General features: G+C 34.9%; 1 protein-coding gene across 1 annotated transcript in view; it reads right to left on the bottom strand.

Annotated features, from left to right (window-relative positions):
* The window catches only part of CCDC18 (coiled-coil domain containing 18), a 112181-nt gene that overhangs the window by 48193 nt on the left and 49475 nt on the right, over nt 1-14513 (bottom strand). The window contains exons 15-17 of the mRNA XM_024743633.1: nt 10561-10695; nt 10315-10392; nt 5602-5718 (exon numbers count right to left, since the gene is read on the bottom strand). Of these exons, the coding sequence (XP_024599401.1) occupies nt 5602-5718; nt 10315-10392; nt 10561-10695 (330 nt within the window). The remainder of the gene's footprint in view (nt 1-5601; nt 5719-10314; nt 10393-10560; nt 10696-14513) is intronic.

Here is a 14513-nt window from a genome sequence, read left to right as displayed (position 1 = left end):
TATTAATTACCCTCACTTGTCATATGGGACAATTGTATTCACAGCTATAATTTATTATGTGGAAGGGCAGGGCTCATTTTTCTGATGGGGAGGTATGTTAGAAGGGCCTGTTAATAGGGTTGGTTCTTGGCTGATGTCTGGGAATGTGGCTTTTGAAATATTCCTTAAGTGATGAGACTGTTTTCCCTGGCTAGGGCGCCAAATCATGCTTTCCTTCTAGGAGTTTGGAATTCTGATACTTATGGCTGTTCTTATGTGACCAGCCCCCAATAAAAAACCTTGAACTTTGAGTCATAAGCAGGCTTCCCTGGGCAGAAGTACTGCATAAATGTTGCCGCATTTCACTGCTACAGAAAGGAGCTTATTCTGCGTGACTTCTCCCAGAACAAGGGAGAAAACATAGGAAGCCATGGATTTCTTCACACTCCATTTGATATATCTTTTTCTCTTATTGATAATAAACCATAACCATGAAAACACTGTATAAATGTTAGGTGCTATTTAGTACATTACTGTTGCTATCATTGCCATTGTTTGTAAAATAATATCCCAGCAAGCACTCTTGAATATTCACGCTCCAAAAAACATACACGAAAACAATACCAACTAAGAAATTGCACTTATTCACTCCAAACATTTAGGACTTGAATATGCTGATCCCCCAAATTGATTTAAATGAAACCTTTAGAGTTATCTGGGAGAACCTATTAAGAAGGAAAAAAAATGCCCTTTGTCCAAGAAATCCAAATCCTAAAAAGTGCCAAAAGAAATCATTTTAAAATTCTATAAATAATACAGCATAATTTCATATATATTTCATAATATTTGTTACCTGTTCCTAAAGTAAGGGGAAGGTTTACTAAATGATGATATATAAATCTGATTTTAAAAGATGCAACCATTTAGGCCTCCCCTGGTGGCGCAGTGATTGAGGGCCCCCCTGCCAATGTGGGGGACGCGGGTTCGTGCCCCGGTCCGGGAGGATCCCACATGCTGTGGAGCAGCTTGGCCCGTGAGCCATGGCCACTAAGCCTGCACGTCCGGAGCCTGTGCTCCGCAATGGGAGAGGCCACAACAGTCAGAGGCCCGCGTACCGCAAAAAAAAAAAAAAAAGATGCAACCATTTAAAATCACAGTTGAGGGAGTTCACTGGTGGCCTAGTGGCCCAGGTTCAATCCCTGGCTGGGGAACTGAGATCCTGCAAGCCACATGGCATGGCCAAAAAAAAAAAAAAAAAATCATAATTTAAAGGACAGTGGCAAATAAATTTTACAAAATAAAGTGAAAAAAAAATCCCACATTTCATTAATATGAAAAACACTCAGGCAAATAGAAAAGTGAAAAGTATTAGAGAGTATTAGTATTAGAGAGTGGATTGTAAGTAAATCTTCTTCAAAAGATTTCTTATTGTTGCTTATGTAATAACTTTTTAAAATGAAGGAAAATAAACCCATCCCTTTAAAGCAAACAATCTTTCTAATAAATATCAATCCAGAAGAAAGTAATTTTAAACTCCTAAGACAGTGAAGAAGAATCCTGACTTGGTTTTTTCTAATTATACAGCAGTGGAATATTCAGCAGCATCATGAAAGGCTTAGGGGCCAAATAGCCTTTGCTTATGATAAGAAGCCCTTAAATTTCAAACTTCTTCATTATATGATGACACTGTAAACTTAGAGAACCTTACATATAACAGGCAACTATCCAATTTCTAATATTATTATAATTCTTTTTAATGCTAATCTATTTTACTTAATGTTGTCTGTATGAAAATAATTTATTTAGTGTAAATAGGTATCAGTGACACCTGTTTTGTTTTTCCTGCTAGCTCCTGAGAAAACTACAGATCACACCTCTGCTGTAGTTTATTTTATATAGAACGGACTTGCCTATAAGTTTATATACTATTCTTTGTTTACTGGAACATGCTGTCTTATACTTACTTTCCTAATCAAAAAAAAAAAATGGACAAAGTATTAAAATAAGACAAACTATTAGAAAAAAGGTAAGGCCTAACCAAAACACTAAGAAAGTCATACCACATAAGAACAATTAAAAAATTTATTTTAGTAATCTAGCCACTAGCAAAATAATTTCCGTTAAAAATACTGAAGTATCTAACATATTAGTTGTATCACAAATATTAATTCACAAAAATTAACCTACATCTATCTAATTTATACTGGCATTTCACTCTACTACCCTTTAACTTCCACTTGAGTTTAAAAGTAAATATAAGACAAATAGTTTTGACATTATATTCTCTACTAAGTTATTATCATATTCAGATAATAAACTTTTCCTAAAGAATTCATTATTTTGTAATTAAAGTCAAGAAGAAAGTAGAATTTACATTATAATATCTACTTTACAATTAGCTTTATCTAATATTAATGTATATCCAAAAACGCTCTCATGATTATTACTAAAAAATAAAATATAACCCAGAAAAGTTACTGACACAATGCCAACTTTGCAAAATTTAAGTCCATCAATTTGAATAAAGGCATTTATCAATAAAATGACTGATCGTGTTGAATAAATGCTTTACGCAGAAAATGTTTTGGCTTATTCACATCTATTTTGTGTTTATTTTCTTCTATCATGTTGACAATGTAATTCTGCATGAACACATACATTATCACTTTTTAAAGCATTTTAATACAAATTAAAATATTTTCAAAATAATTCAGGACCCCCAAGTCACTATTATTTTCATCATAAATTTATTTATTTCAACATATGGAAAAGAATATTTGCCTGAGGCAAAAACTCAGGGGCATATTTATTAGCTTTGTGTGGTGGATTATCAACATGTAGTTCTTTCAGCTGGCTTTCTATCTATATGCTCTGGGGCCATTTAATTATTCAGCTAGTATGTGATTCGGGACTGCCTACTGATTTGGTAAAATATCTTTATAACATCATGTATTACTAACAGAATGGATGCACTATGAATTAAATCACATTTTCTAAAACCTAGCTACATATGATGAAAATCTCGTAACTCTGCTGTTATATTAATTCTATTAACCAACGTTAGAAAGAGTTTTCTCTGTAAGATATTATAATTTGCTCTAAGACAAATAAGCCAAAACTAAATAAGTGTATGGATTGGTACCTAAAAAAAAAAAGGTAAAGAGTAATTGGATTTTTCTCCATGTTTCTTATCAACACACACGAAGAAGTGAAAGATGATCTTTTAAGTAAGTAAGCCAATGCACATGCAGTTGAGCTAATAATTCATCAGCAATAAAAGGGCTGCAAATCTTTCTAATTTACTTACTTACTTTTTCTCTAGTATTGTTGTACAAACATGACTACCATTTCTGATTTCTAATTCAGTTCCAGCCTAGGTTTATACTTCCTGCTATTCTGAAAAAAGTTCTAAGTTCATTTTGGGTAAATGCCTCTTATCCACCCAAGTCTCTGATGCTATTTCTAAGAATACAAATTCTAAAACTCAACAAACTCTCTGATTACAAACACTGCCTGTCTCCAGATTCCATCTCTGCCAAGTCCATTTATGCTGGAGTGCAGTGAGGGCTATAGAATTTAAATGCCTAAATAGGGACTTTCCTGGCAGTCCAGTGGTTAAGACTCTGAGCTCCCACTGCAGGCGGCATTGGTTTGATCCCTGGTCAGGGAATTAAGATCCCGCATGCTGCAGGGTGCAGCCAAAAAATAAGTATATAAAAATTTTAAAATGCCTAAATAATGGTTTAAAGAAGATCCCGCTGGAAAAAAAAAATCACACTCCTATTCTAAAAAGTATAAGTATCTATAGTTTAGGTGGTTTAATTTCCATATATTGGAATACAGAAATAAATGCCCACCTGTGAAAGATGCTATAAAAACCTTCATGAGGGGAAGTAGAAGGAAGAAGACAGGTCCATATAAAATACAAAGTTTTTGTTTTAACCTCTGAAGTTATATAATTATGTGATGCTTTTTTTTTTTTTTTTGCGGTACGCGGGCCTCTCACCGTTGTGGCCTCTCCCGTTGCGGAGCACAGGCTGCGGACGCGCAGGCTCAGCAGCCATGGCTCACGGGCCTGGCTGCTCCGCGGCATGTGGGATCGTCCCGGACCAGGGCATGAACCCATGTCCCCTGCATCGGCAGGCGGACTCTCAACCACTGCGCCACCAGGGAAGCCCTGTGGTGCATCTGTGATGAAGACTTGTTGACTATTTTTTTTTTTTAAAGAAAGGTTTTTGTTTTTTTTTTTAATTTTATTTATTTTTTATCTTTGGCTGTGTTGGGTCTTTGTTGCTGTGCCCAGGCTTTCTCTAGTTCCAGTGAGCGAGGGCTACTCTTCGTTGTGGTGCACAAGCTTCTCATTGTGCTGGCTTCTCTTGTTGCGGAGCACAGGCTCTACGTGTGTGGGCTTCAGTAGTTGTCAAACACAGGCTCAGTAGTTGTGGTTCGCAGGCTCTAGAGCGCAGGCTCAGTAGTTGTGGCGCACGGGCTTAGTTGCTCTGTGGCATGTGGGATCTTCCTGGACTAGGGCTCGAACCCGTGTCCCCTGCATTGGCAGGTGGATTCTTGACCACTGTGCCACCAGGGAAGTCCGATTTGTTGATTATTTCTAAACATGAAGGTTTAAATATATATATTATAAATTCTAACAAAGAAATAAAGGAATTCTTCATTAAGATTATTCCTTTCAGCAAATATTTAGTGACTACCTATTATGTTGAAAGCAAAGTGGTTGACAATGAGTATACAGAGATGAATAAGATAATTCAAGAAAAGTCTTCTATCTAGTATCTGAGAAACTCTTCTCAATAAAGAAAGTTGAATTTATAAACCTAATTCTCAATCCTTCAAATAGAGGAAGAAAAAACAAAATGGAAAAATTTTGAAGAATTTTATACCTCTAAATCTAAAACAATATTCTAAGTGTTAATCATTTTATATTAGAATTACTGTGATCAACAATAATCTCCTGATTCCCTAAAAATAGGTAATAGAATTAGAATTTTAAGGTGTCATATTTTGTGTTTTATATGTCATATGATGTTTGTTTCTTAAAGAATATAAAATTGGGGACTTCCATGGTGGCATAGTGGTTGGGAATCCGCCTGTGAATTCAGGGGACATGGGTTCGATCCCTGGTCTGGGAAGATCCCACATGCCGCAGAGCAGCTAAGCCCGTGCACAACTACTGAGCCTGCACTCTGGAGCCCGTGCACCACATCTACTGAGCCCGCATGCCACAACTGCTGAAGCCTGCGCGCCTAGAGCCCATGCTCTGCAACAAGAGAAGCCACTGCAATGAGAAGCCCGCGCACTGCAATGAAGAGTAGCCCCCACTCTCCTCAACTAGAGAAAGTCCATAAGAAGCAACGAAGAGTAGCCCCCACTCTCCTCAACTAGAGAAAGTCCATAAGCAGCAACGAAGACCCAACACAGCCATAAATAAATAAATAAATTTATTTTTTTAAAAAAGAATATAAAATTGGAGTTTGCGTTTTACTGGAAAATTTTTTTTACATCAGCTATATAAAAATGTACTTTTAAAGTATCTTGAAAATAAACAATATCTCAAAAAGAAATCACTTGAAAAATATGCTATATTTAAAGGAAATGTTAATTTACTTCTTCAGATTTCTTCTTTAGCTGTTTTTCAAACTTTTCTTTATTTCCTTCCAATTGGTTCAAATGCAAAGCAAGTTCTTCCTTACAAATTTCCAATGCTGAATCTAGTTGTCTGACCTAAGCAGAAAAAAAGCAAAAAAGGAAAATCAACCAGTACTAATGGGTGCTTATTATATGCTCAATATTTTACAGCGTTATCTCCTAATGTTACCTCACTGCTTCAACCAGTGAATATACAGTCCAACTTAGGATATAAAATGCTATTAAAGAAGAGATTTATTTAGAAAACGAATTATTACTGCAAACTAGGAAACCAAAGAGGAAACCAGTGCCTGGAGTCCTGAAGAATAAATGGACATGAACAAGTGAAGAAGGGCATTCTAGGAAGAGGGGAGTACATTCAGAGACAAGGCACTGTGAAAAGGAATGGTAAGAAGTTGGCAGGAGCTTAGGGTACCAAAACCATGAATTTGTAAGAGATGGGTACTGGAAGGGTGGGATTAGCAAGATAGACTGGGGCCAATTGTCAAGGACCTGCAGGCCAGACACCCTGAAACATTTACCTAAAAAGGTAAGCAGTATTTAAACCTATTCCTTAAGTTCCCTTGATCAAGAAAAATAATAAAGTGAGTACAGACTGGAGTATTGTGTTAAAAATGCTATAGTGCGAATATTCTGAATATGCTGAAGTCACTAAGAAAATGAAATGTTTTTGTTGGCTAATGAAAAACAAACTTCGGTAAGACGGAGAAGGCTGCTTTTGCTCTGAATCAGTGAAAACATTTTCAGAAAGGCAGCAATGTAACTTGGTTCAAGTGTTCATAAAGCTGCAAATGCTTCACGCTACCTCAACATTAAAGAGCGAATGAGCAAAGAGCAATTCAAATTCAGTAAAATTTTTCAGAATTTGCACACATGCTCCACATCCCATCTGTTAATAAGATTCATTCTTGTCTTGTTCCTTTCTTTTCCTTATTGTATTTCTGAGCTTCTCAGGAGTATTTTTTTTCTTTCCTCAACGCTAATAGCATTCTAGTAAGTAGTCATGAAAGTGTGAAAGAAATTTCAACAAGATAAGGAGAAAAAGAAAAATGTTCCTTCTTCCAGATACTATTCTACATCATGAAATTATCTTTACAACTCTTATTTCTAAAAAGAGACACAACTGAAAGACAGTTTTCAAAGCCTGTCCCTATAGCCTGTGAATATAACCATTAACAGTTAAAAAGCTTATCATTTTGATTAATTATCTTTGTTAATAAACTGTTGCCCTAATAATAATTTTTAAAGTCTTTTATGAGAGGTATAAATATTTACAGGTTTTCTCTATTAAGCATGAGAATAAGCATTGGTACTTGTATCATCTTCCACACACAGAAAAAAAAAACTATGACCGTCAGAACATCACATGTGATAAAAATTAACAACGTAAAAACTCAATCAGGCAAGATTCATCACTAGATGTTAAAACCATTGGTCATTAGTTTGTTGAGGGACAGGACTTTGAACATGGCCTCAAAGAATCACCCTATGTATTGCTTATTAATTATAAAGGAAAAATTATGCCCTTAAAATAGTGAGATCTGGCAGTAACCACCTTAAATAATAGGTGTCAAGATTGGCAAAGCCAATAATGGGGTGATGTGAAATTATGTGCCTCCTGATGTGAAGCAGTGGGAAGGACACTGTATAACCCACAGTATAATCCACAATTGTGGTGTGTGTGGTATTATGGTTGACCTAGACTTTCCCAAAGATTCAGTGTCGTGAAGAATAGGAGACAGTGAGTTTAGGGGAATCTAAAAAGCCAAAAGCAAAACATGAATTATGACTGCATTCTAAATTGGGGAAAGAAAAGGAACAAGCTAAAGTAGTGTTTCTCACAATTTAATGTTCACACAAATCACCTGGACACCTTAATTCAGAACCAGAGCCAGGTCTAGGGTGAGACAAAGGAGGTTCTAGGGCTCAAAGTTTAAGGAGGTACTCACTCTCAGGATCATGCAAATGCCTACCCTTCACTTGTACAACCCGGAGAATAAATGTCTCCTTAAATTGTATGCCAGAGGCACTCCCTTGCTTCACTTTAGTCCCAGCTCTCTTCAGTAGATCAGATATTCTGCAAGTCAAACAAGTTCCCGGATGATAGTGATGCTGCTAGACCATGCTTTGAGTAGCAAGATTATTAAGAACATTTTTAAATAATTGGGAAATTTTCAGTATGGACAGTATGTTGAATGAATAGTGTTACTGAATTAATGTTGACTTTCTGTGGTGTATAGAGATGGTGTAATCAGGTAGGAGAAAGTTTCTATACATATGAGACCCAAGTTTAAGTATTAAGGGTGTAAAGTATCATGACATCTGCAGCCTTCTCACAGGTGGACTAGCAAAAAGGAAATGTGTGAGTGGCGGTGGGACTGGGTGGGTGCATGCGCAAGAAGGCATGTGCATGTGTGTGCAGAGAGATGAAGTGAGTATGGTTAGAGTTTAAAAGACAGTAAATCTAAATGAAAGGACACAGCTGTTCTCTGTACTAGTCTTTCATTTTGTAGGTTTGAAACTTTTCATAATAAAACTTAATTAAAAATAAATTAATTAAAACTAATAAGTAATAAAAACCAAAACATCTACTACTCTGTTGGATTTCTCATTTGAACAAAGAGCTTGAGACTCTAAATCTCATACAAATAAACATCATTCACTGTGTACAAACCACTCATAAATATACATGTATATATATGTACATGACTGAATAGAATCAAGACAAAGACACTGCTCTGCTAAACCAAAGAACCTCCTCGGGGGCATATTCTGGAGGCAACCACATAGGGGCTCTACGCTACCTACTTTCAACAGAAGCACCTAAGCTAGTCTTTGTTTATTTTTTTTTTATACTTATAACTTTAACTTCCTTTGGGGAAATAAAACACACACACAAATCTAGAGTGGAAAATAAAACCAAAGCAAAACAAATAAAATAAACAAATGAAATCGCTAATAAGTACCTTCTCAATTTTCTATTTAATAGCAGCTAACATAATTGCTTTAATTTATTGGTTTTTTGGTTACCAGTTCATAAACTTCCCATCAGTCTTCCAGCTATCATTATCATACTTCTATAAGTGATATAAGTTTAAACTTATAGATCCTTATAACTCTCCTGCAGATAGAAAATTTCAAAATTTTTATGCAAAGAACAAACTGAGGCATGCAGAAGGACATGGCCAAAAGTCAAGAAAGAAGGTAGTAATGACATAATCAAGAAAAGAGGAATATACTTCAAACTTCTATTTGATATGTTAGAATCATTTAGGGAATTCCCTGGCAGTCAACTGGTTAGGACTTGGTGCTTTTGCTGCTGAGGGCCCAGGTTCCACCCCTGGCAGGGAACTAAGATCCCACAGACCGCACAGTGCATCTCAAAGAAAAAGAAAAAAAAAAAAAAAAAAAAAAAGAAAAAGAAAGAAAGAAAAGAATCATTTAATATAGCTTCAATGTACCAAAGGAATAAAACCTAACATCATAATTCATTCTTTAGCTGATTTCCTTCCTGTCTCATATCTGATTATTAACAAATGAAAATAACTTACCAGATGACTGGCTAGATGTGTTAGGTAATTTAATGAAAAACAGGAGTTAAGTGGCAAGATGGATTTTTTTAAATGAAATTATATCATGCCTACAACCTTTGTACAATAATGATTTTTTAAATATTAATGATCTTAGAGGTTATTTTTACATGAGGAAATGAACTGACATGGCATTAAATGTTAAAAGTTTTGGAGAATACTATAGGAAAGTTATGGATAAACATATAATTGGGTTTACAAGGGTATACATGGTCACAAAATGGATGAAAAACAGAGTACTAGGCAAAAAGTAAATAACATTGGATTTTCTAAATATCCTTTATATTTAATCCATATATAACAGAATGAAGGTCACAGCATATTTGAAGCTATTTTTAGCACTAAAAATGCAAAGAAGAAAACACTGAATATATGGTAATTACTTAGCAAACTCTGAGTAACTTAGTATGTGTTAAGTATTTTATGTACCTCATTTCATTTAATCCTCAAACCCACTCTTTTCTAGGGCATTGTGATCCCTATTTTACTGATGAAGAAATTAACGTTCAGAGTTTAAATAACCTAGCCAAGGTTACAGTCAGTTAATAAGTACACTGAAGCCAGAACTAAAACCTAAGTCAATTTAGCGTCAAAGCCCATACTTTTAACCATAAGGTTATCCTAGCCACAAAACTGTATTTTACCCCAAAATTCTGGATTTATTCCCTATTTAATCATATAGCAGAACTAGTAAAAAGAAGCAAAACTGTATTGTTTGTAGTTTCACCTCTCTTCACTTGCTTTGTTAATTTTTTTACTGGTAATGTTAGTAAGTAGCTACAGTTTAAAAAACACATTTTTTGTTAAAAAATCTTTCTTAAGGTATTATAAAAAGAAAAGAAGTTAGATAATCTACAGACTAGATTATCAACTATCAAATAATTAAGATCATAACTCACAATGAAAAATATACTACTTAAAGAAACTAAGTTCATTGACTTAGGTAAAATTTTTACCACTTTATTTTTATGTAAACTTTTTTTTACAATTTATAGAGAAAACTAAAAAGCCACAGGAATGTCTCCGTTAAGAAAAAAAAGAAAAAGAAAAAGAAAAAATTTTAAAGTATTAGCATACTAGCCTTGATTGTTTCTTCAGATACTTGGTTCTGCAATGTTTTCAAAGCTTCATCTTTCTTCATATTTTCCTTTTCCATTTCCTGAAAACATACAGATGGGTAGCAAAAATATACGTACGTGTATAAATATTTTAGCATTAGTAACAGGTTGTTAACTGATTTGACTAGAATTAAAGGTATGTTAAAGAAACATAAACTTAAAATATTGGTCAGCTTTTAAACAGCACTTTTTTATAAAGATGATTTTACCCCTTTGCTTTCCGTCAAGAGTCTGTCTAGTGATTCAAGGTGATGTTGTTTACATATTATATCTTGCTGCAACATGGATATTGTCTTTTCTTGTTCTTTAAATTGTTGTTCTTTTTTCTCTAGTTGAGATTCAAGCTAAACATAGAAACAGGATTTATTAATTTTCATATTAATTTTTTTAAATTTGAAACATTTTAAATACAGTCAACCCTTGAACAAGACAGTTTTAAACTGAGTCCACTTATACATGGATTCTTTTCAATAAATATGTACTACAGCACTACACCATCAGCGGTTGGCTGAATCCACAGATGGGAACTATGGAAAGGAAGGGTTGACTGTAAAGTTATATGTGGATTTTCAACTGCACAGGGTTGGCACTCCTAACTCCCAAATTGTTCAAGGGTCAACTGTACACAGAAAAAACATAACAGTCACAATTTAAATTACTACTGAAATTACATAGCTTATTGCATTTTGCCAAATTTCCTTCAGTTTCTCTCCTTTTAGGGAAGAAATGAAATCACAAGTCCATATCTTATCCCTTCCCTCCCTCACCAATACTATGTTCCCTCCCTCACCAATACTATGTTGAAATTGTTCTATATCATTCTCTGGTGTGTTTCATTCTTATACATGTTTTTTGTGCTTTTAACTATATATGTAGATCCATGAACAATATGTAACATAATTTTGTTTTGAAAATTCACACAGACAATATCAACACTTTTGCAAGTTTCAGCAACTTATTTTTTTCACTTAATATTGTTTTAAATATTTATCCATTTATCCATATGTGGATCTAGTTCATATTTTTATGATAATACAGTATTCCATTGTAACAACAAACTAGTTTGTTCACTCTTCTACTCAGAAACAGTTAGATATTGCCTTTTCACTATTATGATGTTACAATAACATCCTTTGTACATGTCTCTTTATACACATGTATGGGGGTTTCTTTAGAACATACCACCTAGAACTGGACTTCCTGGTTGTAGGATATGCACATTTCTAACTTCATTAAGTATTTCTCTTCAAAGTGCATCAAAATTTATACTTTCACTAGAAATGTGTAAGTCTCACTCCTTACAACTTCACCACTAATTGACTGGTGTTATCAAATGTCCAAAAAACTTTTGTGAAGACAAAACATGAGTAAACTGATATGTTTATATGTATATTTGTGCATATTATATACACAAGTATATAAAAATTATACATATGTGATAATAGCAGCAACAGGTTACTAGAAAATACTAAAACCAAAGAACTGTGAAATGAAAACACTCAAATGAAAATAAATTACACATCAGAAATTAGAGGAACAGAAAGAAAAAAGATTGAAGAAAGTGAACAGAACATAAGGGACCTGTTGGACACCATCAAGCACACCAGTATGCACATCATGGAAGTCCCAGAAGGAAGGGAGAAAGAGAGAGACAATATTTGAAGAAATAATGACTGAAAATGTCCCAAATTCGATGAAATAATGATATAAACATCCAAGAATCTCAACAAAATCCAAGTAAGTTGAACTCAAAAAGACCCACAATGAGACACATTATAATCAAACTTTCAAAAGACAATGACAAGAACTTCCCTGGTGGTCTAGTGATTAAGACTCCAAGCTCCCAACACAGGGGGCACGGGTTTGATCCCTGGCCCCCTGGTCGGGGAACTAAGATCCCACATGCCACGTGGCACAGACAAAAAAAAAAAAGAATAAGAAAAAGACAATGACAAAGAGAGAATCTTGAAGCAGCAAGAGATAAGCAAATCATCACATATAAGGGATCCTCAATAAGATTACATGCAGATTTCTCATCAGAAGCTTTGGGGGTCAGGAGACAGTAGGCTGATATTCAAAAGAAAAAAAATAACTGTCCATGAAGAATCCTCTATCTGGCAAAACTGTTCTTCAAAAGTGAGGGAGGAATTAAGACATTCTCAGGTAAAAGTTGAGGGAGGCTGTGACCATTAGACATGTCCCGCTAGAAATACTCAAGGGAATTCTGTAAGGTGAAATGAAAGAACACTAGATAGTAACCTGAAGTCATACGGAGAAATAAAAATCTTCATAAAGATAAATACATGGGCAATTGTAAAGCCTAACATTATCGTAACAATGGATTGTAACTTCCACTTTTTGTTTTCTAAATGATTTAAGAGACTAATATATATAAAGGAAAAAAAAGTTATTAGTCAAAAGTTAGTATTACTGTAACTTTAGTTTGTGACTCCAAATCTTGTTTTCTACAAGAGACTAATCCTTTTGAAGGAATTACCAGTTTGTTTTGGGGCACACAATGTACAAAGATGTAAGTTTGTGACAAAAGATGTGGAGATAAAGCTATAAAGGAACAGAGTTTTTGTATGTTATTGAAATTAGAGTGGCATAAATTCAAATTGAGTGTTATAACTTTAGGATGTTAAATGTAATCCCCATGGTAACCACAAAGAAAATAGCCAAAAAATATAGACAAATGGAAATGAATTTTAAAATTTTAGTACAAAGCAACTAAATTCAAAAGAAGACAGTAATGTAGGAAAAGAGGGATAAAAAAGCTAGAAGGCATATAGAAAAAGAAAAGCAAGATGACAGAAGTCCCTCCTTATCAGTAATTAAATGTAAATGGATTAAACTCTCCAAGAGACACAGATTGGTAGAACGGAGAAAAGCACACATCCACCTATATGTTGTCTACAAGACACTCATTTTATTATTTTTTTTATTTTTTTGAATTTTATTTATTTTTTTATACTGCAGGTTCTTATTAGTCATTAATTTTATACACATCAGTGTATACATGTCAATCCCAATAGCCCAATTCATCAAACCACCATCCCCATCCCCCTTGAATTACAGGGAAAAAAATGTAAAAAACACAAACACATGGAGGCTAAACAATACGTTACTAAATAACCAAGAGATCACTGAAGAAATAAAAAAATACGTAGAGACAAATGACAATGAAAACACGACAATCTGGGACTTCCCTGGTGGCACAGTGGTTAAGAATCCGCCTGCCAATGCAGGGCACACAGGTTCGAGCCCTGGTCCGGGAAGATCCCACGTGCTGCAGAGCAACTAAGCCCATGCACCACAACTACTGAAGTCTGTGTGCCTAGAGCTCATGCTCTGCAACAAGAGAAGCCCCCACATCGAGAAGCCCATGCACCGCAATGAAGAGTAGCCCCCGCTCGCCACAACTAGAGCATGCCCACACACAGTAACGAACACCCAATGCAGCCAAAACTAAAACAAACAAACAAACAAACACGACGATCCAAAACCTATGGGATGCATCAAAAGCAGTTCTAAGAGGGAAGTTTATAGCTATACAAGCCTACCTCAAGAAACAAGAAAAATCTCAAATAAACAATCTAACCTTACACCTAAAGGAACTAGAGAAAGAAGAACAAACAAAACCCAAAGTTAGCAGAAGGAAAGAACTCATAAAGATCAGAGGAGAAATAAATGGAATAGAAACAAGAGAATACAATAGCAAAGATCAATAAAACTAAAAGCTGGTTCTTTGAGAAGATAAACAAAGTTGATAAACCATTAGCCAGACTCATCAGGAAAAAGAGGGAGAGGACTCAAGTCGAGAAAATTAGAAATGAAAAAGGAGAAGTTACAACAGACAGCGGAGAAATACAAAGCATCCTAAGAGACTACTACCAGCAACTGTATGCCAATAAAATGGACAACCTGGAAGAAACGGACAAATTCTTAGAAAGGTATAACCTTCCAAGACTGAACCAGGAAGAAATAGAAAATATGAACAGACCAATCACAAGTAATGAAATTGAAACTGTGATTAAAAATCTTCCAACAAATAAAAGTCCAGGACCAGATGGCTTCACAGGTGAATTCTATCAAACATTTAGAGAACAGCTAACACCCATCCTTCTCAAACTCTTCCAAAAAATTGCAGAGGAAGGAACAC

This window comes from Neophocaena asiaeorientalis, unplaced genomic scaffold (genome assembly GCF_003031525.2).
Source record: "Neophocaena asiaeorientalis asiaeorientalis breed wild unplaced genomic scaffold, Neophocaena_asiaeorientalis_V1.1 scaffold317, whole genome shotgun sequence".
Lineage (NCBI taxonomy): Eukaryota > Metazoa > Chordata > Mammalia > Artiodactyla > Phocoenidae > Neophocaena > Neophocaena asiaeorientalis.
Note: the sequence above shows the minus strand (reverse complement) of the source record. Positions and strands in the feature narration are given on the sequence as shown.